We start from the raw sequence: 26,226 nt of genomic DNA, 5'->3' as shown, positions 1-26,226 counted from the left end.
CATATCTCCTGAATTGGCTGAAGAGTTTTATGCTTGAAGGCTTGAAGGGAGACTAAAGGTGTTGGAGGAGTAACATTTCACACATCTTGCAGGAAAGACAACTTTGTTACGTTTGAAGCATTTTAACAATAAAAATTTAATATTTAAAGGTCATTTCCCCACAGTTTTTTTTTTTAACTTCAATTAACATTTTGTATAAGTTGTGCAATTTCCCAAGACATATATTGCACAGACACTATTCTACTTGTGTGAACAGTCAACACTAACTGCACAGTTTGCAGTTAAATCTAAGCACTTTGATGGAACAGTACGCAGTAGTTTGTGTGCAAAAACTAGCATACCATCACGGGGCCCAACATTTAATGCTGGATTTGAACCCCTGCCTTGTATACCATTACGTACCTGTGTACTGGAGCAGAAATAGACCAATCACTGAGCTAAATTCCGTTTTGTCCAATCACAGGAATGGATTTGAATTCATTGACGAAAAGCTTGAATAACTTGAAAAGTATACATGTTCTCAAGACCAAAAGTCATAGCATATATCAACTGAATGGCCTGAAGAGTTTGATGCTTGAATGGTTTAAGTGAGACAAAAGGCGTAGGAGGAGTAGCGTTTCAAACATTTTGCAAGAAAGACAATGGAGACCAGGCTCGAGACGAACCGGACACTGCAAACTGGTGCAAAGCTCTGAACCCCTGTTGAAGCTGTTTTCAGCTCATTATGCAAAAACCGACCAATCCCCAAGCTTAATTTTTTCAAGGTCCAATCCACATTTGGTTTGAAGGACTTTCATCCTATCACAAGGCTGAATTCATTTTTACAAAATGCTAAATATCTCAAAAACTACAAAGATTTTTTTTTAAAAAATCATAGCACACATGTCCTGAAGGAGCTGCACAGTTTAAGATCTGAATTATTGAAGTGACTTAAACGGTGCAGGACTAAGAGCATGGCAAAATTTGGCGGAATAAAATATAATAATAACTAGAAACAGCAATTATTGAAATAATAGTAACTGTGAATGCCCATTTATTGAACTATGCTGAACGATTGAAATGAAATTGCATAAGTATAAGAAATTGAAAAAAAGCACAACTGACATTTTTTCTAATTGCCCCACATTGGGTTTGAACCCATTAACTTCTGTACTGAAGCACACTGACTTACTCACTATGCCACTAGCACTCTTACTTGCACCTTGGAAAAAGCATTGAAATTTTTTCTAATTGGAATGGACATGCCTTTTTTTCATTTCTAGCAGCGTGTAATTAACGGGATGGCAAAAACATGTGCAAGGTTGAACTAAACTCCAGTAAAGATGTGAAAGACTTTGTTCAATGTGAAAAACTTTTTTTTAATGTGTTTAAGATTTATCAAAGTCTTGAAACGTTGCAGGGAGCATTGTTGGAACAAATCCTTCATATTTAATTGTGACATTTGCAAATAAATTCCTTTGCTCCTTCAAGTGCGCAGCTGAGACCAATAGTTCACATTGAGCAGCCTGCAGAACTGCACCCCATCACCCAAGCAACAGCCGACAAATGATAACAGAGCTCCATGTTAAATGCTGCATTTGAACCCATGCCTTGTATGTGTACCGGTGCACAAAATGGACCAATCACTGAGCTGACTTCCGTTTTGTAGAATCACTGGACATTTGGCAAAAATGGGAATGACTTGAAATGTTTACATGTTAGAAAGACCAAAGGTCATAGCACATATCTCCTGAATGAGTTGAACAGTTTGATACTTGAATGGTTGAAGTGAGGCAAAAGATGTAGGAGGAGTAGCGTGCCAAACAGAAAAGACAATGGGGACGGGAACTTGATGAACTGGACACTGCAAACTGATGAAACCCTGTTGAAGCAGTTTTCTGTTCGTTATGCAAAAACTGACCAATTGTAGAGCTGAGTTTTTGCAACATCCAATGCACAGTGGATTTGAAAGACTTTCATCCAATCACAAGGCTGAATTAATTTTTGCAAAATGTTAAATATCTCAAAAACTACAAAGATTTGAAATGACAAAAGTCATAGCACACTTCTCCTGAAGGAGCTGCAGGGTTTAAGATATAAACGGTTGAAGTGACTTGAACAGTGTAGGAGGAGTAGCACGGCAAAATTTGCCGGAATAATAAGAATAATAAAGAACCGCATCTCAATTACGATTATTACTATTAATTAATAATAAGATAGAAAGAAAAGAATCTCAATAATGTGAATGTCCAATGGGCATTCACATTAATAAGATAGAAAGAACAGGAACTCAATAATGAATCAGTAACTAATGTATAGTTAACCAGTACTTATTGGTGAACACACAGGCCAGGCCCTTAAATTATTATTTCCATTGCAGTATGATTGACCGATAATACTGTAGTGATTGGGAGCAGCGCTGGTGATTAGGTGAGTGGCAGCACCTGGGATATAGAGTAAGCAGAGGTGGTAAAGGGACTGAGCCAGTGTGTGGGAGGTGTTCTGGGGAGAGGAGCTTGGTTTCTGCTATCAGGTAACAACCCAGCCAAGCAACCGTCTAGTGCTCAGTGGGCCTGGTGGGAGGGTCCTGATAGCACCAATGTAAGGCCGCTTGCGGCGAAGACAATAAGTGGAACTGAGTTCGCCATCCAGGCAGGGATGGGAGGAGTGAGGGGGACATATAGGAGTACACTCATCCACTCCCCAGCTACAGAAGAGGTACTCCAGCTGTCAGTAGAGGCTTCACCGTGCTGGGCCGGCATCTACCTGGGACAGCTACACTACCGCCGCACAGCAGAGCAGGCACCACAACAAATTATCATAATGAAACTATTGTATTTCTCAGTACAACTATGATCTTTATTTTTACATTTTACTTTCATGACTTTTATTTTTATTTATTTTCTTTATTTTATCTCTGACATTCCCTCCTGTTTGTAATTGTTTTATTCTCTCCAGTCAAGTTGCTTTCATGGGTCGACACAAACCCCTCGTGGCTTCCAGGGAAACTATCCACATTGCCCCGTTGCCCCGGCAACAGCCCAGATGACTGATGAGGGCATGTCAGCATCTCAGGACAGCAGAAGGAGTAATGAAAAAGAGAATAATATGAATAAAAAATAGTAATATGTGTTGATTATACTGTAAACTTTTGTCTATAATGAGTAAAGAAATGTAACAAAACAAGGAATTTAAAACCTTTTCATACATCTTGGTTATAATCAGTAGGTAGATTAATAAAAGGGAAAGTTGCACATTCTAACTACACATCAAGCTCGGTCATGATTTTATTCAGATCTTCAGGATCATCTTCTGTCGGTATGAGCACGTACTGTGAAACTGTTGCACCTTCAGTTTTAGAGATCATCCTTCTGATGCATGGCAACGCAGGATGTGGACAGTCCTGGGTCCTGATGTGAACCACCGCCAGATATACCGGCCTGGCCCACTCTCAGTGGAATCGCTGGCTTTCAGTGTGGCAAAACTTTCAGATGCTGTTGAACAGAGGTCCATTCAGCAGTGGAATCTGGAACCCCGGTGCAGCAAGACTCTTGAATCACCTGGCAGGTACCACCTTGTTCTGCTAACAGGAAGTCCAGAGCCATACGCTTTGCTACGCCATGAGATGTAAGGCTTTTAAATATGGCTGCCATGAAATAAGACCTGCTTCCACCAGAGCAGTGAGATTCTCCTCACCTTGAGTCCTTGTGGTCGTGTTATCAAATCGAGGCCCTCTGTTAGAGATGAGTGTCCCCAGGGCCGGATTAAAAGTGCACAGGCCCCTGGGCCCACAGTGTTCCTGGGGCCCCCTTCCCCAACTATAACATTGTAAAAATGGAGAATGATACTCTGTGAAACGACATTTCTAACATCTCTCAGCCAATGGTACCAGTAGCAATACACTGTGGTGTCCAAACCACTGGTGTTTGCCCTACGTGGGCCAAACATGGGCCCCAAGTGGGCGTGGGCCCCTGGGCCTGGGCCCTTAATGCCCATTGGATAATCCGGCCTTGAGTCTCCCAGCACAGAAAACAGTGTTACACTTAGAGAGCAGGCCATGCTGTCATGAACTGGTAGGTGTGGCCAGAGGTAACAGTTAGCAAACAGCGAGAAGTGACTTTATGTGCCACCTGGACTGCAGTTATATACCAGAAGTTGTCATGCCCATCGTGATCATCTGTTGCATGTCTGGGCTTGATTGTATGTTTGTCAAAGAAACTATTAACACGTCTGAGCTGCCAAATGTTGATGAGCTGTTCAAGATTCAGTGACATCAAAGCAAATGTACAAAAGTACAATGTGCAGGACTCGCACTGCTGAGATGTCCAGCATTGTTTGCGCTGAACCCTTTCACTGATGGGCAGCAGCCTGATGCCACACTGGCTACGGTTACATGAGGTTTTTTAATTCAGAATTAGTAATTCTGAATTAAATAATTTGGAATAACGTATTCTCCTACGAGTTTAAATGAAAATAATATTTCCGAATGAAGGTTTACATGAAACACGTCCTCACTTAATTCCTCTTCAGAGCGGCGGGTTGGGAAGGGTTCTGATTGGACAGAGGGTGCACGTAACGTATGACGTATACCAGAAATAAACAAAGCTGGCTCCCTGCTTCTCGTCTTTTCAGTCATAACTTGTAAAAACTACATAATAAGCACCAGTATTTTTATTCTAAATGTGAAGTAGCAGCTCAACACCAGCATACTACTCCACTTTCTGCAGCAACTGAGAAGGAGAAGAAAGACAGACCACCGAACACGGGAGGTAAAACAACGTCATCGGGACAGGACAAGGTAACGAGCATGCTCAGAACGACCAGAATTAACTTAGAGCGGAATGAAGGTTTACATGACAGAGGAATTAAATAGATCGGGATTAAAATGCGAATAAACCAGCTGTTTACATCGGGATTCAGTTTAACTCTGAACAGAAATTTGCGTTAGGAATTAACATGGTTGTTTTTCATCAGTTTAAAGTGGAATTAACTTTTATTCCGAATTAAAGAGGAATTAAAACTCCCATGTAAACAGACGGACTGCGACTTCGGCAACCAGGTTTGTTTTCCTAATGAACTCACAAAGCTGTTTGTTTCTTCACTGGAGTTTGAGACAAGGACACCTGTGGCTGACCGCTCCCTTCGTAGTCCGGGCTTTGACTTTGTGAGTCTGTGAGAGCCACCGGCTCCTTTCTGCAGTGTGGAGGTGGATCCAGGTGGGTCTCTCAGCGATTTTTACTGCAGTTGGAGTGGTCAGCAGCACGTGGTGCGGAGAATGCCAGTGTTTTCCTTTTGATGGCTTTCATCATCACACCGTCTCCAGGTCTCCTTCCTCTGGGATGATATTAGCAGACACAACTTCTTTTGCAGGTAAAACCTTGATCAAATGGTCAGTTAGTGTCGTTTCTTCTGGCTCACAAAACTGTGCTAAATCTGGTGGATAACATGGCCGTCTATGTACTGTCTCAAAAGGAGTTCAACCATCTTCAGTTGGAGTTATGTGCATGTGCAACGATACTAAAGGAATACTGTGAAGCTAAATCTTCCATTTCAGCCATAATTTTCTTTAATTTGTCTTCTACTATGCCATCGTGGCATTCAGCCAAACCTGCTGATTGTGGGTGGGAAGAGCAGTGTGTTCCATGCTTGTGAGAAATACTGAATAATTTGATTAACAAAACGTGTACGATTATCACTGTAAATTATTTGTGGTATTCCAAACCTTGGAATTATTACTCTTTCTAGCGCTTTAGCTGCTGTCATAACATCTGAATGTGGACATGGAAACAGTTCAACCCCATTTAAAAAATGTATAATCACTAAACAAAACTCTTTTCTTTTACAGTTATTTAATTCAATAAATCAATAATTCATTGATCCATTCAAATATTTTGGAAGAATAGGATAGCTTTGAAGATTTGACTATTCTAGTCTTAATGTTATCTTGAGGATTGTTTTAAGACAAACTAAACATTGTTGACTTTTTTTTTTAGTAAGTTGAGAATCCATGATGTTTAAATATCTGATCAATACTCAACATCCCTCCGACTGACGCATGACTTTATCATGTGACACTACTGTTGCATATACACACTAATTCTTCGGTTTCAGTTCATTTCAAAGATTGTTTTCATTGTTGGAGTGTTTCTGATCTGGCCTGGACTGAGGCCAGTTAAAACACATTATGCAGTGCAGATCCAGCCGGTTTTACTGCCTGCAAACACCACAGGTGAGCTCACATTATCTGCTTTCTTTTTTCTGAAGTCCAGCTGTTACTGATTGAGGTCCTGAAGTGATCAAATCCATTTCAGTCCATCTTCAGCTGGAATGACTGCTGATTGAAATGGAAACACTGCGTGTCTCTGGGCATTAGATAAGGACTGAATCATTTGTAAGCGGATCAGTGACTTTCCAGGTTCAGAAAAATAATAAACTGACAATTAGCAGATATTAAGTCTTTTCTACTGCGACATGTTTCGGTTTCCCAGTTGAGAAGTAAACTTCCATAAAATCGTGATTTTGTTCATTGATCTCAACTCTGATCAGTATTCTAATTTCTCTTGTAAGTCTGTAATTCTAGAGACGTACTATCATGTCTATTTAGAAAAATCAGGAAGGGAAAAGCACTGCGTCGCCAATATGATTGGCGTTCTGATAGGACACGCCCCTTTTGCTCCGCCCCTAAATCTTTCAGTAAGATTTCGGTCGATCCCTGACCAGACGTGAAGGAAGGTCGGCCTTTTCCACCTCAATTTGGACAGACATGCACTTACACACACACTTTAACAACTCTGTTTAAGATTGACTTAAATGTCTTCTATTAAAGAAGAGAATCTTTTGTTTTTCATCATATTATTCTATTCTATCCATTTATTCAGTTCTTCAGTCACTTTTACTTCATCTCTCCAAGAAATAATCCAATATTAAAGTTTATACATTTGTCTTCCTTTTAAACCCCTTAAATGAACTTTCAAATAAAAACTTATAAACGATCAATCCCACTGTAGCTCGTTATACAGCACGCTCTATTAACGCACATTTAAAAGTCCTCTTCAACATCATTTTATCACATAATATAAATCTTTCTATTATCAGATAAAAGTCAGTCCTTTGAACTCATCCAAAAAACACACAGGTCCCAAAGAGGGAAAAAAACCTATTTACCTAAACAACGTTCAGAAAGGATCTATTTTCTTTCAACTCTAAAAGATGCATCAAGTTTCAGCTTCTTATGCAAATAAGCTGACGTGCATGACCTGCCATCCATCTCTTACAGCCTTTCACACACACACACACACACACACACACACACACACAGCGCTGCACATCTGCTTCACTAAACTTCTGCACACACACCCAGACGATCATCATCTCACCAGACACACCAGAACCCTCCTGTAGTAAGGACCAGACAAGGTGGTCTGAACACCCGGGGCTTCTCTCGGCCCCCTTGTAGTCTTTCAAACACAAGACAGACACCTGGGCTTCCCTGAACGTCCTTGTTGAATGTTAACAAAATGTTATTTCCACACAACGTGAGTCACAAAAACAGGATCTTTCTAAACTCGTTCCGCTGTCATATTTACGTTGAGCTGAATTTTAAAACCTACTTTTCTCCGTGGAAATCGGACGTCAGTATATTCACAGCAGCTGTTCTGTACACGAGAAAAAATGTTGTGATCATGTTATGATCATGACTCATCAGAAAAGCTTCACATGAACTTATGATCACATTTCACCCAGTTAGTGTCTGAAATATAAAAATGTTTCTACTCTGTCAATGGATCAGCAGCAGATGAGATGAGACATACTTCTGTACTGATAAAACAATGGAAATAAATAAAACCCATTTGTGCCGAAAGCCTCCAAGCAGCTGGTCAGGTCACTGATGGGAAACATACCTGTGTGAGAATGACAAGTCTTAGCATTTCCGGTGATTCACTGAACTGGTCTGACTGCATCTGAGAGGATTCCTGTCTCTGTTTACCTTGAAAAAAGGAGACAAGAATCCCTTTAATAAGATTTCCTGTCAGGAAACCAGTGTCTCTTCAGAACAACAATCATTAGCAGTAAATGAAGTTTGAGGTTCCCCTTTAACAACGTAGCTGACAAGAACATCTGTGATTTATCTAGGCTTCACTTTCATTCATTCATTACGGCTTAGACCGATGAAGGGTCGCGGGGGAGCTGGAGCCTATCCCAGCAGGCTTAGGGCGAAAGGCGGCGGACACCCTGGACAGCTCGCCGGTCCATCGCAGGGACACACAGAGACAGACAAACACTTAGAGTAACCAGTTAACCTGCCCGTCTTTGGTGGGTGGGAGGAAGCCGGAGAACCCGGAGAGAACCGGGCTTCACTTTGTGCTGGGAAAAGTCTCAGTTTGGCCCTGAGGTAGTCATAGCAACTACTTCTCAATCAGTGCTTGTGAAGTGTTCTGTATATATATTCACACCAAATGCAATTAGCTTCCTTAAAACTTGTGAGTTTGCTTGTTTTTACTTGACACCTTCTTCAGATTTTTTTCTTTTACTTTTCGGGGTCTTTCCTATCAGTAAATGATTTTAAATTCTGGTTTTAATGTTGCTACCAGGTTGTTGAGCTGAGGATAACATCTCCTTCATGGAAAGCCTTGCAGATTTCAGCAGAGCAACTCTAAACCACATACTGCATCGTCACAGCAGCATTGCTTCACAGGAGAAGACTCCAGCTGCTGAACGGACCTGCCTGCAGTCCAGACCTTTCACCTGAAGAAAACATCTGGAGCATCCAGAACTGTAGAGCGGCTAGAATCCTGCATTAAACCAGAATGAGACAGCATTCCTCTTCTAAAACTCCAGCTGCTGGTCTCCTCTCTTCCTAGACGTGTGTGGGCTGTAGTTGGAAGTAGAGGGGAGGTTACACAATGGTGAATATCACCCAGAACTACTTTTAGAAACATGTTGCTGCCATCAGATTCAAAATGAGCCTCATTTTCCATGAAGTGGAAAATCTGTTGGGAATAAAATATGGGTTGATAAAATTTGAAAATCATTGCATTTTGTTTTTATTTACAGCTTCACTTTCTGTGGAATATATCACCAATATTATAACTATTATTATTATTATTATTATTATTATTATTATTATTATTAATAATAATAATAATAATAATAATAATAATAATAATAATAATAATAATAAATTATTATTTCACTTTGATTTATGATTTTAAAAAATCCAGTTTCTCATCCATTTTGAGTGACTTAAATACTTTGCTCCAAATCCTGTTGAACCCAATCTGATACTTGTCTTCAGCCCCCTATAGATACCATAAAGATCATATAATCACATAATGATTTGTATATGTCAAACAGTAATACAAAATGCTCCCCATCACACACACACACACACACACTTGTTTTTCCAAGGCCGTGGGGATGTCATTTTGCTCTTGACAAGGTGGTTACATACGGGGACCAAACTTTCTACATGAATTTCAGCCTAATTTCAGCTTAATTTTAGCTTATGAATTTTTTGGTGGACCTTAGAACAACAAAAATACCTTTAATGTTAAATTTGATCAAATTTGGAAAATTGAACACTGTCAGGTTTCTCCATCCTGGTGTTGACATAACCATTTAGTGAAACCACTGTCTACCACCAGGGGCACTGTTCAAGTCATCTTTAGGAAATACATAGAAAAGGATGTTCAAGTATGAAAAATGGGAGTTTTGTAAACAAAGATCTGAGTGTGGAAGTGTACATTATATTTGATTTGTTTAAAATAAAACCATTTTCTGTACCTAGTAATTTGTGTACTGCCAGTGATTAATACTGGACTCCAATCTTGTGTTATATGAACCGCTTTATTACATAAAATCCACAAAACCCAACAATTAAATTTCTTTGGAGGGCCACACAGCCCTCCATGTGCTCGCCAGAGGTAGCCTGACTGCCATTAGGTACCGAGATGAGATCCTCAGACCCCTTGTGGGACCATATGCTGGTGCGGTTGGCCCTGGGTTCCTCCTAATGCAAGACAATGCTAGACCTCATGTGGCTGGAGTGTGTCAGCAGTTCCTGCAACACCAAGGCATTGATGTTATGGACCGGCCCGCCCGTTCCCCAGACCTGAATCCAGCTGAACACATCTGGGACATCATGTCTCGCTCCATCCACCAACGCCAAGTTGCACCACAGACTGTCCAGGAGTTGGCGGATGCTTTAGTCCAGGTCTGGGAGGAGATCCCTCAGGAGAACATCCACCGCCTCATCAGGAGCATGCCCAGGTGTTGTAGGGAGGTCATACAGGCACGCAGAGACCACACACACTACTGAGCCTCATTCTGACTTGTTTAAAGGACATTACATCAAAGTTGGATCAGCCTGTAGTGTGTTTTTCCACTTTCATTTGGAGTAGAACTCCAAATCCAGACCTCCATGGGTCGATACGTTTATTTTTCATTGATCATTTTTGTGATTTTGTTGTCAGCATATTCAACTATGGAAAGAACAAAGTATTTTATAAAATATTTAATTCACTCAGATCTACAACGTGTTATTTTACTGTTCCCTTTAGTTTTTGAGCAGCGTAGAACCCACCCCTTTTTCAGACCGCAAGAGGGGTTCATTTATCTCCAAAATGCCCATACACATGGCTGAGAGGTTTTTTTTAAACTGATTCTGAAACTATGTAGCCCATCCCCAAATAAATTTGTTTGAATTTAATCTACAGGTTAGATGGTTTTCATGAGGCATTTGCAATCCCATGTTTTTTTTCTTACTTAGAAATATCTTACCTTTGGCTGAAGTCATATCTTAGTACTTTTTTTGGTCATCCTAGACTGAACTAAAGACAGCAGGTCTGTTTAGTAAATGAATTTGCACCAGTGTAAATAGTTTTTGTGTTTGCCTTGTACATGCATCTGAAAATATTGGTTTAACAGTTGTCTCTTAACTTGTTAAATAGTACTAAATGACAAGCTGTTAACAATTTTTAAAAAATTGTTCCTTTCATGGCATAATGGGTTTGTTTCATACCTGAAGATGAAGAAGTAGAAGCTAAAACTGCAGTAGCCGTCTCACTTGAGTCCACCTCATCTTCAGTGTCTGATGCACTGTCCCCAGACATTTTTTCTGAAAAAACACCAGAGCATGCATTATATCGTACTATTAGATGGCTAAAAGCACATTAAGCTAAATAAAACACTTGCAACGGAATATTAGACGGCCAACAGAAATTCAAATACTGGCAGCTAAAGTTATTTTCCCTTATTTTAAACACCATTCAAGAAAGCCATCGGAAATCTTAATGTATATAGTAATGTAAATATATCAACAAATTTACCAAAAGCAAGATTTAGAATCTGAAATATGAAAAAATGCCAGCTGTGACTCATGTCAAGCTTTTTCTTTGAATTTTAAGCATTTTTAAATCTCTTGAAGGGAAGACAGTCAGATGTAGTTTGCAACGTAGGACTGCTTTACCATGTGGATCTATGCTGATCTCATCCAGGTTTTTTCCTTTAAAGTTGGACAGCTGCCCTCCTTCCAGTGCAATCAACACCTTACTCATTTTTACCAGCTGTAATGTCCCCTCGAGTAGTCTGTAGTACTGGCGATGGACACGGATGTCATGGCCGAGGAAGTCTGCCAGGTCGTCCATCTCATTGTCCTTTAGGTTGAGAACCTTTGACATGGTGGCCATGTGTTTTCTAAGTTTAGTTGAAGACAATGCGCTTGGGTTGTTTGCTCCACAGCTTTGAGCCATTTGACAAATAGCATCTGATCCTCTGAAGTGACTGAGAATCTGTGGTCTTCCAAACATATACAGATTCTCATCCAACACGTCACTCTGACGCGATTCTGGACAAGCAAGTTCATGGATGAAACCATAGCAGGGATAAGGAGAATGGGGACTTTTCGGCCATGTTTACCTTTGATCTCAATTCGCTGGAAATGCTTACACAGCTTCTTCTTAACTTCTGACAAAGCAACTTCCACATCTGGATGAGTGCCAGAGGTATCTCTTAAGGTAAAGGCACTCAGAGGCATCTTGGATACGTCTCCCTCTCTCTGCCAGTTAAAAAGTATCACCTCACAAAGAGTGACTTTAGCAAGTTCAGCCCTGTTCTTTTTCAGTGCTTTGTCCTCAAGGTTCTTCTGGCACTCCATCCTTTTCCCATCAAGATAGTGGTGCATCTTTCTCACGTCTTCAGCAAATGGAAGAAGCTGAGGAGCATTCCCTTTTGCCTCTTTCAAATTCCTAAGGGCATGGGACGAAACACACTCACTCCATTTGGTCTCATAGATTTGTTTAACCTGACCTGCACATTACGAATGGTGTTCTTGTCTCCTGATATCATGGCCTCACATTCAAGAACATCAGCCTTTTTCCTGAGATTGTAACCCAACTTAAGTGCTAAAGATGGGATCTTGAAGACATTTCTTTTCTCATCCAAGCCAGCCACTTTCTTAACAGCTTCTATGACATGAAGGGAGTTAGCTGGCACAAAGCTGACATCATCTCTAACTTGCCACCCTTCTGTCCTTGAAGAACAACTCGTCCAGTCTCACGCATCTTCTGCCAGATGTATTCGTGTCTTGTTACATCTTGACCATGCTTATTAAATAAGTGCTCTCCAAATTTCAAGATGTTGGATTGTTGACGGGGATGACCATTCTTTTTCCTTCTTTAATCACTTCATGATTGTGTGCACAGTTTCCTTTATTTCTCAATAAATAAAGTTGCAGTTTTCACTCCTTAGAGCCTTTGGGACATTTGCCTTTGCCACTTCTGGTTTGTCATTGTGTTTGGATTCCAGATGGTGTGACATTTTACTGTAAGGTTTACTGCAAAATACACAAGAAAACCTTTTATTTTAAAGCCTCCTACCATTTTCTTTCTTCTTCAGGGTCATGACTGTTGACCCTGTTGCAGCTAGGGAACTTGAAGAGATCACAGCCTTCTCTTAAGTGGCTGAATTTCTAGAGAGGAAGTTGTTTTCTGGACTCTTTTCTTCTTCTTCATCTGTTTGACAACTGCTGAACGGTCACTGTCTTTTACACTGTCGCTATCAGATTCAGGAACATACTCTTTCTCATTGATGTCTGAACTTGGAGACTCTTCTGTGTATCCAATCATCTCTTTGTTTGACTAAAAGAAAAAAAAGGCTCCTATAAACTTCATACTTCAAATATATTACTAAAACCAAAAATATGAATAATATTAAAATTAGTAATTGAGGGGCAAAAAAAGACAACTTCAGGTACTAATCTGTCCATCTCTCTTTATAAATTTGGAGCATGAAGCTTTCATTGCAACATTTTAACATCAAGATTGGTTTAAACCTTGCTTTGAAAAATCTATAAAATGGTAAAGATACTGTCCTAAAATAGAGAACCAGAATGTTTTATGGCAAGAAGTCCCAAAAATTTTATCTTCTATTACGATAGTCCAGACATGAGCATGTCTCATCTTATCCCAAAGAATCTTAGATTTTAAGCTTTTTCATTTTCCCTTCATTGCAAACATTTTGTGTAAAATAGTTTTTGTGTTTCCAAAGCTGTAACTTTAAAATTGCTTTTCTCTGATAAAATAATATCAGTTTGATTCCTTTAGCAAATAGATTTTCTTTTTGAAACAAAGTTAAAGCTAGAGTTCATGTTATTGATAATTTATGGGTGTGCTGTGTTTTTATTTAATTTAAGTATATATTCCAAAATAAATGTGAATAGTTTATTAAGGGATCTCCTCCCAGACCTGGACTAAAGCATCCGCCAACTCCTAGACAGTCGGTGGTGCAACTTGGCGTTGGTGGATGGAGCGAGACATGATGTCCCAGATGTGCTCAGCTGGATCCAGGTCTGGGGAACGGGCGGGCCAGTCCATAACATCAATGCCTTGGTGTTGCAGGAACTGCTGACACACTCCAGCCACATGAGGTCTAGCATTGTCTTGCATTAGGAGGAACCCAGGGCCAACCGCACCAGCATATGGTCCCACAAGGGGTCTGAGGATCTCATCTCGGTACCTAATGGCAGTCAGGCTACCTCTGGCGAGCACATGGAGGGCTGTGCGGCCCTCCAAAGAAATGCCCCCCCACACCATTACTGACCCACTGCCAAACCGGTCATACTGGAGGATGTTGCAGGCAGCAGAACGTTCTCCACGGCGTCTCCAGACTCTGTCACGTCTGGCACATGTGCTCAGTGTGAACCTGCTTCCATCTGTGAAGAGCTCAGGGCGCCAGTGGAGAATTTACCAATCTTGGTGTTCTCTGGCAAACGCCAAACGTCCTGCATGGTGTTGGGCTGGAAGCACAACCCCCACCTGTGGACGTCGGGCCCTCATACCACCCTCATGGAGTCTGTTTCTGACTGTTGGAGCAGACACATGCACATCTGTGGCCTGCTGGAGCTCATTCTGCAGGGCTCTGGCAGTGCTCCTCCTGTTCCTCCTTGCACAAAGAAGGAGGTAGCGGTCCTGCTGCTGGGTTGTTGCCCTCCCACGGCCTCCTCCACGTCTCCTGATGTACTGGCCTGTCTCCTGGTAGCGCCTCCATGCTCTGGACACTACGCTGACAGACACAGCAAACCTTCTTGCCACAGCTGGCATTGATGTGCCAGGTGGTGACCACAGACCACTTCTCAGTTCCGATGCTTTCTGGCTGATGTTTTGGTCACTTTTGAATGCTGGCGGTGCTTTCACTCAAGTTTTTTTCATTCACATGATAAGCAATTAATATATGGATTTAAAGTGGGTGCACCCACACACACACACACACACACATTTCCACCGGTACTCACAACGTAGCAAGAACAAAAACACGTGCTACATTAAATTACATTTTGTTACATTTTAAGACAACAGACTTTTTTTCAATAAATATCTCATATTTTAACAAAATAATTTTCTAGCAGTTTTTTCATGGCTCGGACGTTAAAGAGTTAAGATATGTACAGTAAAAAGGCTGCACAGCATGTTGTACAGAGGAAAATAAATGATAAATGCGATAAAAGGAATAAATAAAGTCAAAATGACACACTTCCGGTTTGCCTATCAATTGTCCACTGACTTATCAATCGCTTCAATCTACAGCACTTTAGAAATAACTAACACAAGCAAAACCTTTTGGATGTTAAATGTAACAAGCTTAAACACATGGCACACTTTAAAACTACTGTGGAAAATGTTTTAAACGCGGCAGCTTCGTATTGTTCTGGAGTTTATTTTGAAGGTGAAACCGGAAGTACTTCACTGACGTGCTGGCTAAGCTAACAGTGCTGCGTTGTAGCTACAGATCATGTTTTAATAGTCTTTCTGGCGGATAAATTCACATTGTATTGGATGTAAACAGTATATTTGCATTTATTACTCTTAGAAGTTATGATAGGTGAGGTTTTAAAGAATTTTTTTAAATAATTTTGCGTATAACAATAAAATTGCCCGCGTGAACGCTTTGTTTTTGTAAGGCTAATGACGTAAGATTTGATGTGTGCGCGTGCCGCAAAAGAGGTTGAAGTTAGCTTCAATTCGCAAAATGTGTAAAGGGCAATTCCACTGAATTTTTCGGAAACTATACCACATTAGACCAGGTCCTGACAAAAATTTACTACAAGTGTTTTAGTTTTTTGTCAGGACCTGGTCTAATGTGGTCCAGATGCCAAAAAATGGAATAAAATGAGCTTTATTTGCATTTTCACAAATAGAATAAAGGTTGTACAAATCAGACAATTTATTTTCATAAATCTGCATATTATTTAGAATATCTCAGTCCAGGTTTGAAAAGTCTAAGTATCGTAGATTTTTGTCAGGACCTGGTCTAATGTGGTCTAGTTTCTCAAAAATTCAGTGGAATTGCCCTTTACACATATTACGAATCGGAAGCTAACTTCAGCCTCGTCGTGCGCAGCCAGTTTGCTCCAGCTACACATTTCATGCTCGGCGGCTGAAAAATGTCCCTGTTCTCATCAGACTAAAAACATCCAGTTGCGTTTGGAGGCCTGAAGCGTCGCGAGGTGCTGAACCAGCGTGTGGCTGCAGACATGAACGTCCACCTCGGGAGGAACGGGCTGATCGGGCTCTCTGTCGGAGCTGCAGCGGGATTGGGTCTGATCGCTTTCATAGTTTACAGGGAAATCAGTAAGAGGAGATGTCCGGGGCACGCACCGCAAACCCCGCCAGCACCACGGTTGTTGGACGCATCTGATGAAGGAGCGCCGCTGATGGAGCCGCTGGATGCGCAGGGTGGGTCGGCCTCATCCGGTCTGTACCGACCGTGGTGGTACTGAGGTGGTACCGTGGTGGTACTGAGGTGGTACCGGTGGTACCGTGGTGGTACTGAGGTGGTACCGGTGGTACCGTGGTGGTACTGAGGTGGTACCGTGGTGGTACTGAGGTTGTACCGGTGGTACCGTGGTGGTACTGAGGTGGTACCATGGTGGTACTGAGGTTGTACCGGTGGTACCGTGGTGGTACTGAGGTGGTACCGTGGTGGTACCGGTGGTACCGTGGTGGTACTGAGGTTGTACCGGTGGTACCGTGGTGGTACTGAGGTGGTACCGTGGTGGTACTGAGGTTGTACTGGTGGTACCGTGGTGGTACTGAGGTTGTACTGGTGGTACCGTGGTGGTACTGAGGTTGTACCGTGGTGGTACTGAGGTTGTACCGGTGGTACCGTGGTGGTACTGAGGTGGTACCGTGGTGGTACTGAGGTTGTACCGGTGGTACCGTGGTGGTACTGAGGTGGTACCGGTGGTACAGACGGAGCCTGTGTAGAGATGGATGCAGGCTGTGTGAATGCACAGATGCATGTTTCCAAAAGCGGGATCGGTTCCATTAAATGCATTTTATATTACAGTGAAAGCTGACATGTCTACACTTTGGCAATCTTATAGATTTTTGTGTTTATTTACTGAAAATATAACGAATGAAGCCAGCAGCAGCTTAAAATGGTTGTTAGGTAAAACAATTATTAATAAACTATGTACATTTTTATTATACCAGTTGGTGTTACATCGTTGGAAAGATTATAGTCACCTTTCCAGTACAACTTGACTGTTTTTGTTCCTTCTTGCAGTCAGTCAATCCACAAAAACCCAGAGTAAACAGGAGAATATCTCAGGGGATTTTGGGGGGCTCTCCCCACATTTTTAGCAGCACTGCTAAACCAGCATCTTTCACTGGTAGATCATAATGGTAAAGAGGGAGTGTAGTCCTGGATTCAGGTGTGAAGGTAGATTGGAGCCGTTTCCATCATTTTGTATCGCAGGAAAAGCTGCAACTGGAATCCAGTCAGGATCCATAAGAAGTGGAGTTACATGAGCTCATTTGGGCTGGTTAAAGACCAGGACTAATCACCTGGCTGGGAGCGGGGCCACGCCCCTAATCACCTGGCTGGGAGCGGGGCCACGCCCCTAATCACCTGGCTGGGAGCGGGGCCACGCCTCTAATCACCTGGCTGGGAGCGGGGCCACGCCTCTAATCACCTGGCTGGGAGCGGGGCCACGCCTCTAATCACCTGGCTGGGAGCGGGGCCCCTACCTGAAGAAGCGTGTGTGAACACGAAGCCTTTCTGTCTCCGGCTGCAGAGATGGAGGCGCAGCAGCAGGCTCTGGCGGCGGTGGAGGCAGCGGTACAGGGCCTGTCTGCAGAGCAGCAGCTGGAGCTCAGGAACCAGCTGGACCAGGTGCTGAACTGTGTCGCCTCGCTGCGCTCAGAGGTGGCAGAGCTGCGGGGCGGCTTGGAGGACATCGCCCTGCAAATCATTCAGGATGTCAAGTGAGTGAAATTTTCACGTTCCACAACGTGTTTGTCTCGTTTTGGGGGAATTTAAACTCACGGGGAGGTGGGGGGGTTTAACCACGTCTGCAGGCTCATCTCAGCTTGTCTGACCGCCACCATGCAGCTCTGTAGCCGTCGTGCTGTTGTGTCGTGTGTGTATCTGAGGTCTGACGGACGTTTGGCTTCTCTGACTGATGTCCTCGTCCACTTCAGGAAGGGGGTGGAGGAGAGTCAGCGTGTGCGCCGGCGGCGTCATCTTGTCCACAGAGAGCGAACTGACTCCACCAGTTCGAGCTCCATCTACTTCACCGCCAGCCAGGGACCGGCCAGCACCAACGAGGAGACCAGCGAAGGAGGGTGTGTAAGAATAACACGCTGCTGTGAAGGACAGAAACATTCAGACCTGACTGCAGATGAGACCATATTTCATGTTTTCATCACATCTGGAGCATAACTTCCACACACACGTCCTGTTTTAAAGCCTCATCCATTCCTGTCTCTCAGAACAGGTCATGTTATAAAGATTCCTGCTTTTAAGCTCAAACGTGTCATCTGTCTGCACGTGCATGCGCACGTGCTTCGCAGTGTGTGTTGTCAGCTGGCAACGTGTCGGAAAATGCTGTAAAAACTGGTATTTTTGGAGGATGTGTTCATCTGATTCACGTCTATCTTAGACGCTGAAGATCTTGAGATTTCATCTGATTATTTCTGAACTGGAGATGAGATGTTAAACTGGTGTTAACTGGGGAAATATTGGAATATTTCTGACCATCTTTATGGGGCCTGAGGCAGAAAGCTGATGTGGGAGGGACCCATCCAGCCCTGAAACTTTATACGATAATGAAGGTAGACTCAGTTGTTCTGGAACGTTACCATGACAACCGCCTTCTTATCTTTCATTTTTGCAGGTCAGAACTAATGTGCACATTGTTCCAGTTGTGTGTTTGGCCCAGTTTAAACTTCCTTACCAGAGAAACCAGAAGGGTTGTCCAGAACCTGCCAGTGTGAGGGTCCAGTTCAAACTGGATTTACTGGACTCAAAGCAAACTTTATTCGTCGTTATTTCCTGCGGGAAACACTGACATTAAAAGGCATTCCTAAGAAATGGTCTTCCTCAGGTACTCCACAGCCTACGCCGAGTCAGACTACACGGATCGAGACACAGACCGAGAGGAGGGCGAGCAGGAGCCCGATCAGGAGTCCGAGGAGGAGGAGGAGAGGAGCTGTGCCACAGTCCTCACTGTCCGACGAGAAGACTCCCTGGAGGAGGAGGTGGAGGAGGAGGAGGAGGGAAGACGGGTGTCTGAAGTTCCCAGCGGGGAGCTGGCTCTCCTCCTGGCTCAGAGCGACGTCCTCCACACAGGAGACGGCAGTTTAAAAGCAGAAGGTTTCCGACTGCTGATGGAGAACAAGGCTGAGGTAAGGGAACACCACTGGACCACATCCTCAGCTGCTTGCTGTTCTACTGGGATCCGAACAGAACGTTAACCAGTTCTCCCAGTGACACACGCTAACAGCAGCTCATGCAGCATCCATCTTCATCCTGTCTCTTCTCTGAGATCTCTCCGGCCAGTGAAAGTCAGTCTGGTGTTCCATCAGGACTTTAAGCCTTTAATGCATCGTGTCCACCACAGTGGACGCCTGTTTAAGGCTGTTTTCCTGTTTAGTCATTAGGAGTGACACAACACACAGCCACTCACTGCAGAATAAACTAATATAGTGTCAAATTTCATATTTACACCTATATGTACTTACCAAGTTTACCTCCGCATTAAACAGGACAAAAAATACTAGTTAATATTTACAGAATATTTCTATTAGATAAATATGACAATATATTATAAATATTTCTATCGATATTATAAATAAACTAAAATAGGATCAAATGATATTAAAGACAAAGGAAAGTTTTAGTGTTTTTATTTCTTTTACTTTTGGCTGTTTTTTTTATTGTTTTAACTTCCATTATTCAGATGTCGCTCCGCGTGTTTGTGATGTTTTACTCATCCCAGGTTAAAGGAACGTTCATGTGGCTGTAAAAGGGAAAAGGTTTAGGCTGTGGAAGAAATGTGACGACGTTTGTTCAGAATTCATGCATGCGAGGGTTTGACCTCTGACCCTGTGGTCCTCTGCAGTACGGAGACAGCAGCGAGTTTCTGTGGCGGCTCGCCCGAGCCTACGGCGACATGTACGAGTCTGCAGCGGACAAGCAGGAGAGAACGGCGTACGCACTGAAAGGTAGGGGGCTCCTGCACACACACACACACACACACACACACACACACAATTTCCTGTGTTGTCTTCTTCTCTCATTCCAAATCTTTATTTATCATTTCTCCATTAACATTTAATTTACATCCATCATCAGAGTTTTTACAAGCTTTTTACCCTTACACCCCATCCAGGAGACCCCCCCCCCCACACACACACACACACAAACACGCCCACCCACCGAAGCTCGAACCAGAAACATGAACAGCATGCATCGATGAAGTCAGAACGTTCTGAAAGCAGGCCGGCAGACAGAATACAGACTGTCCATCAGACCAGCGGCAGAATCCTGAAATACGAGCAGGTTTTAAAACATTCATCCTCTGAAGTGTGACGTAGGAAAACTACGTTACCCGGACTCTTTTACAAAGCCAATCCCAGCGGTGCGTCTCTCAGCAGGAGGACTCTTTTGTCTCTTTTAATCTTCTTGTTTCTTTGCTGAATCAGCGACGTTGTGTGTTCAAACATCCAGTTCCTTATCTTACCAACGTCAAACGTCACGCCGCGTGGAGACCTCGTATCGTGTCGGTTCCTCCGCCTCGGGACGCTGCTGGGCCGCAGCAGCTCCAGAAACACTCACGTCCCCTTGTCCTCGAACCACGCCGAGTTTTAATGTCAGAAAGTTCCGGAGTGTGTCTTTAAAGTTGCTGAAGATGTTTAAAGAAAACGGATATGAAAGAAATCCCACCTTCTGTCGAGCTGCAGCACGAGAATCCCAGGTTGTAGCTTCGTTCACGTGGCTGGAAATCAGCCAAAGGTTTAGGCTGTGTTTTGTGGACTTGAACATCTCCCAAAAGTCACCAAACTTTGTGTCAAAGTTTCACACCTGCAACCTGCCAGAAGCTTCATTTCAGGCCGGTATGGAGAGCACCCCGTTGGGAAGATTTGTCCGTTTGGAATCAGAAGATGTGCTTTGCTGGATGATTCCTGGTTCAGTTCAAACTTCTCTCGCATGCAGTGGTTTTCTTCCCCGTTAAAAATGTCACGAAAATAAAATGAAACATGTTTGAGGTCCTGCGGTGGACCGGCGAGCCGTCCAGGGTGGACCCTGCCGTTCGCCCACAGACATCCGGGGTAGGCTCCAGCTTCCCCGCGGCCCTACGATGGTCTAAGTGCTTCGGATGATGGATGGATGTTTGAGCTCTGCTCTGCGTTTTTTTTAGTCCAAAAGAAATTTTTACCAAAAAGCCGTCGTATGATGCTTTTATGTCATAATGAAACAATGAATGTTTCTGTTCCTTGGATGTATGAACGGCATTTATTTGGGCTGATCCTGCTCTTCGCTGGAACCGTCCAGGCTGCTGGAGGGACTCCTGCAGAGGGAGGCTGGGTAAAACAAACGGCTTGAATTGAATCCGTTTCGGCCTGTTTACCTCAGCAGGGACGGACTGTTGTAGGTCAAAGTGAGCGTGTGGATGTGTTTCAGAGAAGACCCTCCCCGGGGGGATTCCCCTCAACCCTTCCCTGCATGGTGGGAGAAACACACGCTTGTGTTAACATGCAGCTGCTGTTGCAGGTCGGGAGGAGGCGGAGGTGGCTCTGAAGAAGAACGGCCTGAATGCTGAGTGTCACAAGTGGTAAAACGACTTAAACTAACACCTGATTTTCCTCCTGTCTTTCTTTGGTTTTCATTGATCCTATTTTATTCCTGTCTTCAGGTTTGCTGTGCTGACTGGACTCCCGTCAGAGCACGAGAGCATGCACAGTAAGCTGAAGAGTTCCCACATACTGAAGGTAACGCACACACACTCGTATTCAGGGAAAACTCTGGATCATATAACCCACCTTCCAGACACGTTGGGCTCTCATCAACCAATATTTTATCCCCAGTTAAACATAGACAAGAAATTAGATGATAAAACTGAGAAATTTCCATTTTAGGAGTTTCTATTGAGTCGACTGCTTTCATGGAGCTTCCCAGATGTGGAAGCTGCCCACGCCATCGGCACTAATGCAACCCCATCCCATCAGAGATGCAGGCTGATAACAGGCTGGATGCTCCCTCTCCTCTTTAGTCTGCAGGACACGCCGTCCATGCTGTCCACAGACGGCCGTGTCCACAGACGGCCGTGTCCAGGACACCTCAGGACCCTGAGGTGTCCTTTTCTAAAAAGCAAATCATGTTCCTGCAGAGAGCTTTGTTGGTAAACAAAGTTTAGTCGTTACATCACAAGAAAGTTAATACAACTAATAAGAACCAAAAATGTATAACAGTCAAGTTAAAATCAAACAAAAACAAGTGAATATAGATATAAAATGGGTTTTATTTCTTTAAGATGACTTATTTCTTATCATCAGTTCTTTTTCTTCTGAAACCCTTTCAGGAGCATCTGGACCGGGCGATGGCCCTCAGAGACAATGACCCCGTGTGTTTCTACCTGCTTGGAAGGTGGTGTTACGAGGTGAAACAAGGAGCTGTGTTCTTCCAGAGACGCTGTTTTCATACCAAAAGGAGGCTTCGTTTACCGTGGCGTCTCTCTCTCCTTGCAGGTTGCCTCGTTGGACTGGTTGGAGAAAAAGGCTGCGGCTGCGCTTTACCAGACCCTTCCCACCTGCACGCTGCACCATGCCTTAGAAAACTTCCTCAAGGTACAAGTCCCACACATGCATGTACGCATCAGGTCACTAGGAATCCATTTAGATATGAAGGAAAAGTTCTTCTCTTCTTCCCAGTCAACCCACCAGCTCGTCTTCCTCCTCCCGACTCATTACAGTAGAAATATGATTTTTTTCTGTATTGTCCCAATTTTCAGGCAGAGGAGCTGAGTCCAGGTTTCTCCAGGACCGTGAGACTATACATCGCCAAGGTAACGTCATATTTAACCTCAGCGGCGGACTGCACAGTAGTTGTATGTTGAGATAGTTGTCAAACTTACCTTTTTATTTCTAAGGCCCTTTAAAAGCATCGCAGTGCTGTTCAATACAGAGAATAAAAAAGCACGAACAAGGACTGAAGAACAGAAAACAGTTCAGAATGATCACATAAAAACTGTAAGAAATCAGAAATAACGACATCCAAAGCATGAAAGATGAGAACACAGATCGCTCATGCTTGCTTGAATGACAAGTAGAGTAAAAATGAGTTTTAATCGACTTTTAATCCAACAAGAGGCTGTTGAGCCTGCAGCTCCAGTTGCAACAGAAAACTGCAAATATTTCCATTTGAGTTCAACTAACTCACAAGTCTGACTGTTTTATGGTCCCTGAACGTTGCAATAATTATAACAATTCCCACAATATGTTCACACAGGTGCCATTTCTAAAGAAACATTTGTTTTAATTCTGCTAAAGCGCCAAAAGAAAGACTTTAGAGCAGAAACAATGAAGAATTTTATGTCCATTGTTTCACTGAACTTCTGCATTAAAAGCAGACATGACTCTACTGGAAACCAGTGAATGGACTCAGGAAGACTCCAGAAACCTCCCAGTTCAGGCTGAAATCCACACATGCAGGTGAATGTGAAGAGGATCCAGAAACACGCCGTCTTCTCTGGACCAAAGTGGGTTTATGAGGGCAAAGTTCGCGGTTAGAAACAGCAAAAACAGTCTAAACCCACCAGTAACAGAAGAAACCTGGATTCTAAGATAATCCCCTCAAGATGCCTCAGACTCCACTGGTCTGAGAATAAACATCAGGGATGGACCTGGACCATGTCAGACACACGTTTCCACGGCGACTTGGAGCTCCGGGTCAAACTGTCCACCCAACCCTGAAACGCCTTCACACAACCTCCAGAATAAATTTTATAGAAACGTGATTGAATAGTTCAAATTGTCCCTCGGAGTGTGTGTGTGTGTGTGTGTGTGTGTGTGTCTGCGGTGGACTGGCGAGCTGTCCAGGGTGTTCCTGCCTCTCGTCTCCTGCTTCCCTTCATCGGACAAAGCGGTTCGGATCAGGATGATCGGATATTCTTGATCCTCACCAAATGGAAGAATTCCCAGCTGCCAGTTTTTAGCCAATCAGACGTGTGATGAGCCACAGGGAAGATAAAGTTTCCCATCAGATCATTCCAACCGTGTAGAATATGTCAGCTGCTGATGGTGTTCATGTTTCCCAACCAGTGATTTATCGATATAAATCCGTAGCGTTTTCTTTCTTTTACAGTCATGATTTCTGTGAGATCTGGTACCAAGCAGGAGGATGGGGCCAGTCTGATGTGTTTCTGTTTGTCACAAATAATAAGAATAAAAAAAACCTTTTATTTAAAGAAAATCTGTCTGGAGCTTCAGGGTTCTGAGAACTGACTAACCTTAGATGTGTTGATTTGCAGCTGTTTGTGTGTGAACTGTTCCTGGTGGAAAACCGGCCTTTCTGCTGGATTTCTGTGGTGAAGGTGGAGATGTGGATATTTTATAAAGAGCTTCTGATAAACTATCTAACAGTGGAAGTTCTGTCCTTTAGCTGCTGATGTCTCCACATGATATTTGATTTTCATGTTTTTTTCTCTGTTCATGACGGAGCGCCTTCCTCGATCCTTTCTCTCTGCAAATGATTTGTTTCAGTGTAGGCTGTGTGTTCTTGTTGGGATCTTTATAAAACTGGTTCTAATGTTTGGTTTTTAGTGTCACAAAGAGCTGGGGAATGTCTCAGAAGCCACAAGCTGGACCAAGCTGGCGCTGAACGTGTCCACACGCTCTTCTGCTTTAGCTGATGTGAGTAAAGTTCTCAGAGACGCAGCGCTACCCTGCAAAAATCTCATCATTTCTACTTTCCTGGAACTTTAATGTATTTTTATTTACAATATTTCAGATTTAGATCTCAAAACAAAACATACAAAAACCTTCGGGGTGGGATTGAATGTAAAAATACAGACTTTCTAATTAATCCATCTTAATTAATCACCAAGAAATATTTCCCCCCAAAAGCAACATTTCTTTATTTTTATGGAATTTAGAGAACAACTGAATGAAATAAGACATTATTACTGTGAACTCAGGCTTATTAATGTCTGGAAAAGCATAAAACCTTCCGTAGAGGTAGATGTGCAGACTGATGAGTTTCAGAGGAAATAAACTGAGCCGTTTCTGCCAACACTGCTGGTTCACAATTCAACCATTTCACTGTCATATTATTATTAAATTAAATCTCAACTTTGAGCTAAAAAACATTTATTTTTGTACAAAACAAATAGAAAAATGATTTTCTCTGTCATTTTTCTACATGTGAACGTTAAAGGATTCATTTAAATTCATAATTAGGAACCATTTTTGGTCTGAAATGAAGACTTCAGTCCCTTTAGGTACTTTTAACAAACATCTCCGGCTGTTTACTAATGAAGAGTCTGCAACATGTTGCAGCACTTTTACCTTTACACGTTTTTGCCCACAATCTTCATTATTACACGTTAATATCTGACAGTAAGCCGAAGCAGGATCAGTCTTTGGCAACTTTACGGGTTTCTTCAGTCTGTGTATGGAGCCGAGGTGATGCCTGCAGCAGCTCTCTTTACTGAGAAGAGTAAATGTACTAATACCACAAAAAATGGTCACTTTTAAAAATAAACTCACTGAAGGAGTCAGAAAACTTGCTAAATATATTAAAGTATAAAGACTCTCCCGCCTGCACCGGTTTAACCGTAGTGACAGGAAAATGTGCAGAAGTTAAGGGATTAAATGTCTTTGTCTGTAATTAATGGTAATGAAGGAGTTAACGTCCCACCCCGAACAAACTATCAGTTTTGGTTTTGACACTTTGCTTTTGTCATTTTGCAGGATGACGGAGCATCGGAGCTGGAATCAGAGCTGCAGGTCCTCATCAACACCAAGACGTGAATCTGCCTTGGAAACGTTTCTGCTCAGCTGTGACTTATTTTTAATGTGAAACATATTGTGACCTGTAACATATGACAAGTTATTTATTCTGGGTTTTTTTGTTTTTTTTTTTAAAAAGCCAAACAATAAATGTATTTAATTTCCTAAGATGCTAAAAAGAGGAGTCTGAAAAAAAACATCCTTTATAAAGACGCCATTATTTTTGTACAGATAAAAATCCTTATTCTAATTTTATTATACTTTAATTTATCAACTTATTTAGATGAAATGTGACAAGAGTACAGAACAAGCTGATGTTCTGCTTCCTGACTTCTTCTTTGTTTCCTGATGAGTAGATTTTGACTACTTGACCCAGAAAGAGTCAGAATAAACGTCTGATGAGACTAAAACTTTGTCCTGAATGGAATCAGTTCTTTCCGTTGGCGGTATAACCCCCCCC

At 42.6% G+C, this 26,226-nt stretch overlaps 1 protein-coding gene across 1 annotated transcript; it reads left to right on the top strand.

Moving 5' to 3' along the window:
* The first annotated feature begins 15,820 nt into the window (after positions 1–15,820).
* rmdn3 (regulator of microtubule dynamics 3) lies at positions 15,821–26,089 on the top strand. Its single transcript, XM_079255004.1, has 12 exons — positions 15,821–16,208; positions 17,552–17,741; positions 17,958–18,101; positions 18,863–19,163; positions 19,880–19,982; positions 21,532–21,592; positions 21,674–21,749; positions 22,340–22,417; positions 22,506–22,604; positions 22,769–22,822; positions 24,579–24,668; positions 25,728–26,089. The coding sequence occupies exons 1-12, from the start codon at positions 16,007–16,009 to the stop codon at positions 25,785–25,787; spliced, it is 1,458 nt and encodes a 485-aa protein (XP_079111130.1). The 5' UTR covers positions 15,821–16,006; the 3' UTR covers positions 25,788–26,089.
* The last annotated feature ends 137 nt before the right edge of the window (positions 26,090–26,226 follow it).

Source organism: Telmatherina bonti (assembly GCF_933228915.1).
Source record: "Telmatherina bonti genome assembly, chromosome: 16".
NCBI classification, from domain to species: Eukaryota; Metazoa; Chordata; class Actinopteri; order Atheriniformes; family Telmatherinidae; genus Telmatherina; species Telmatherina bonti.
The sequence above is the reverse complement of the archived record's forward strand: the minus strand, read 5'-3'. Positions and strand labels throughout refer to the sequence as shown.

What these genes read in the sequence shown, in the direction of transcription:
- rmdn3 (XM_079255004.1), top strand. Translation starts at nt 16,007, where the DNA reads ATGAACGTCCACCTCGGGAGGAACGGGCTGATCGGGCTCTCTGTCGGA. An exon ending in TGATGGAGAACAAGGCTGAG is followed by an intron (nt 19,164 to 19,879) that starts GTAAGGGAACAC and finishes GGTCCTCTGCAG; the next exon opens with TACGGAGACAGCAGCGAGTT. An exon ending in TTGGAAGGTGGTGTTACGAG is followed by an intron (nt 22,418 to 22,505) that starts GTGAAACAAGGA and finishes CTCTCCTTGCAG; the next exon opens with GTTGCCTCGTTGGACTGGTT.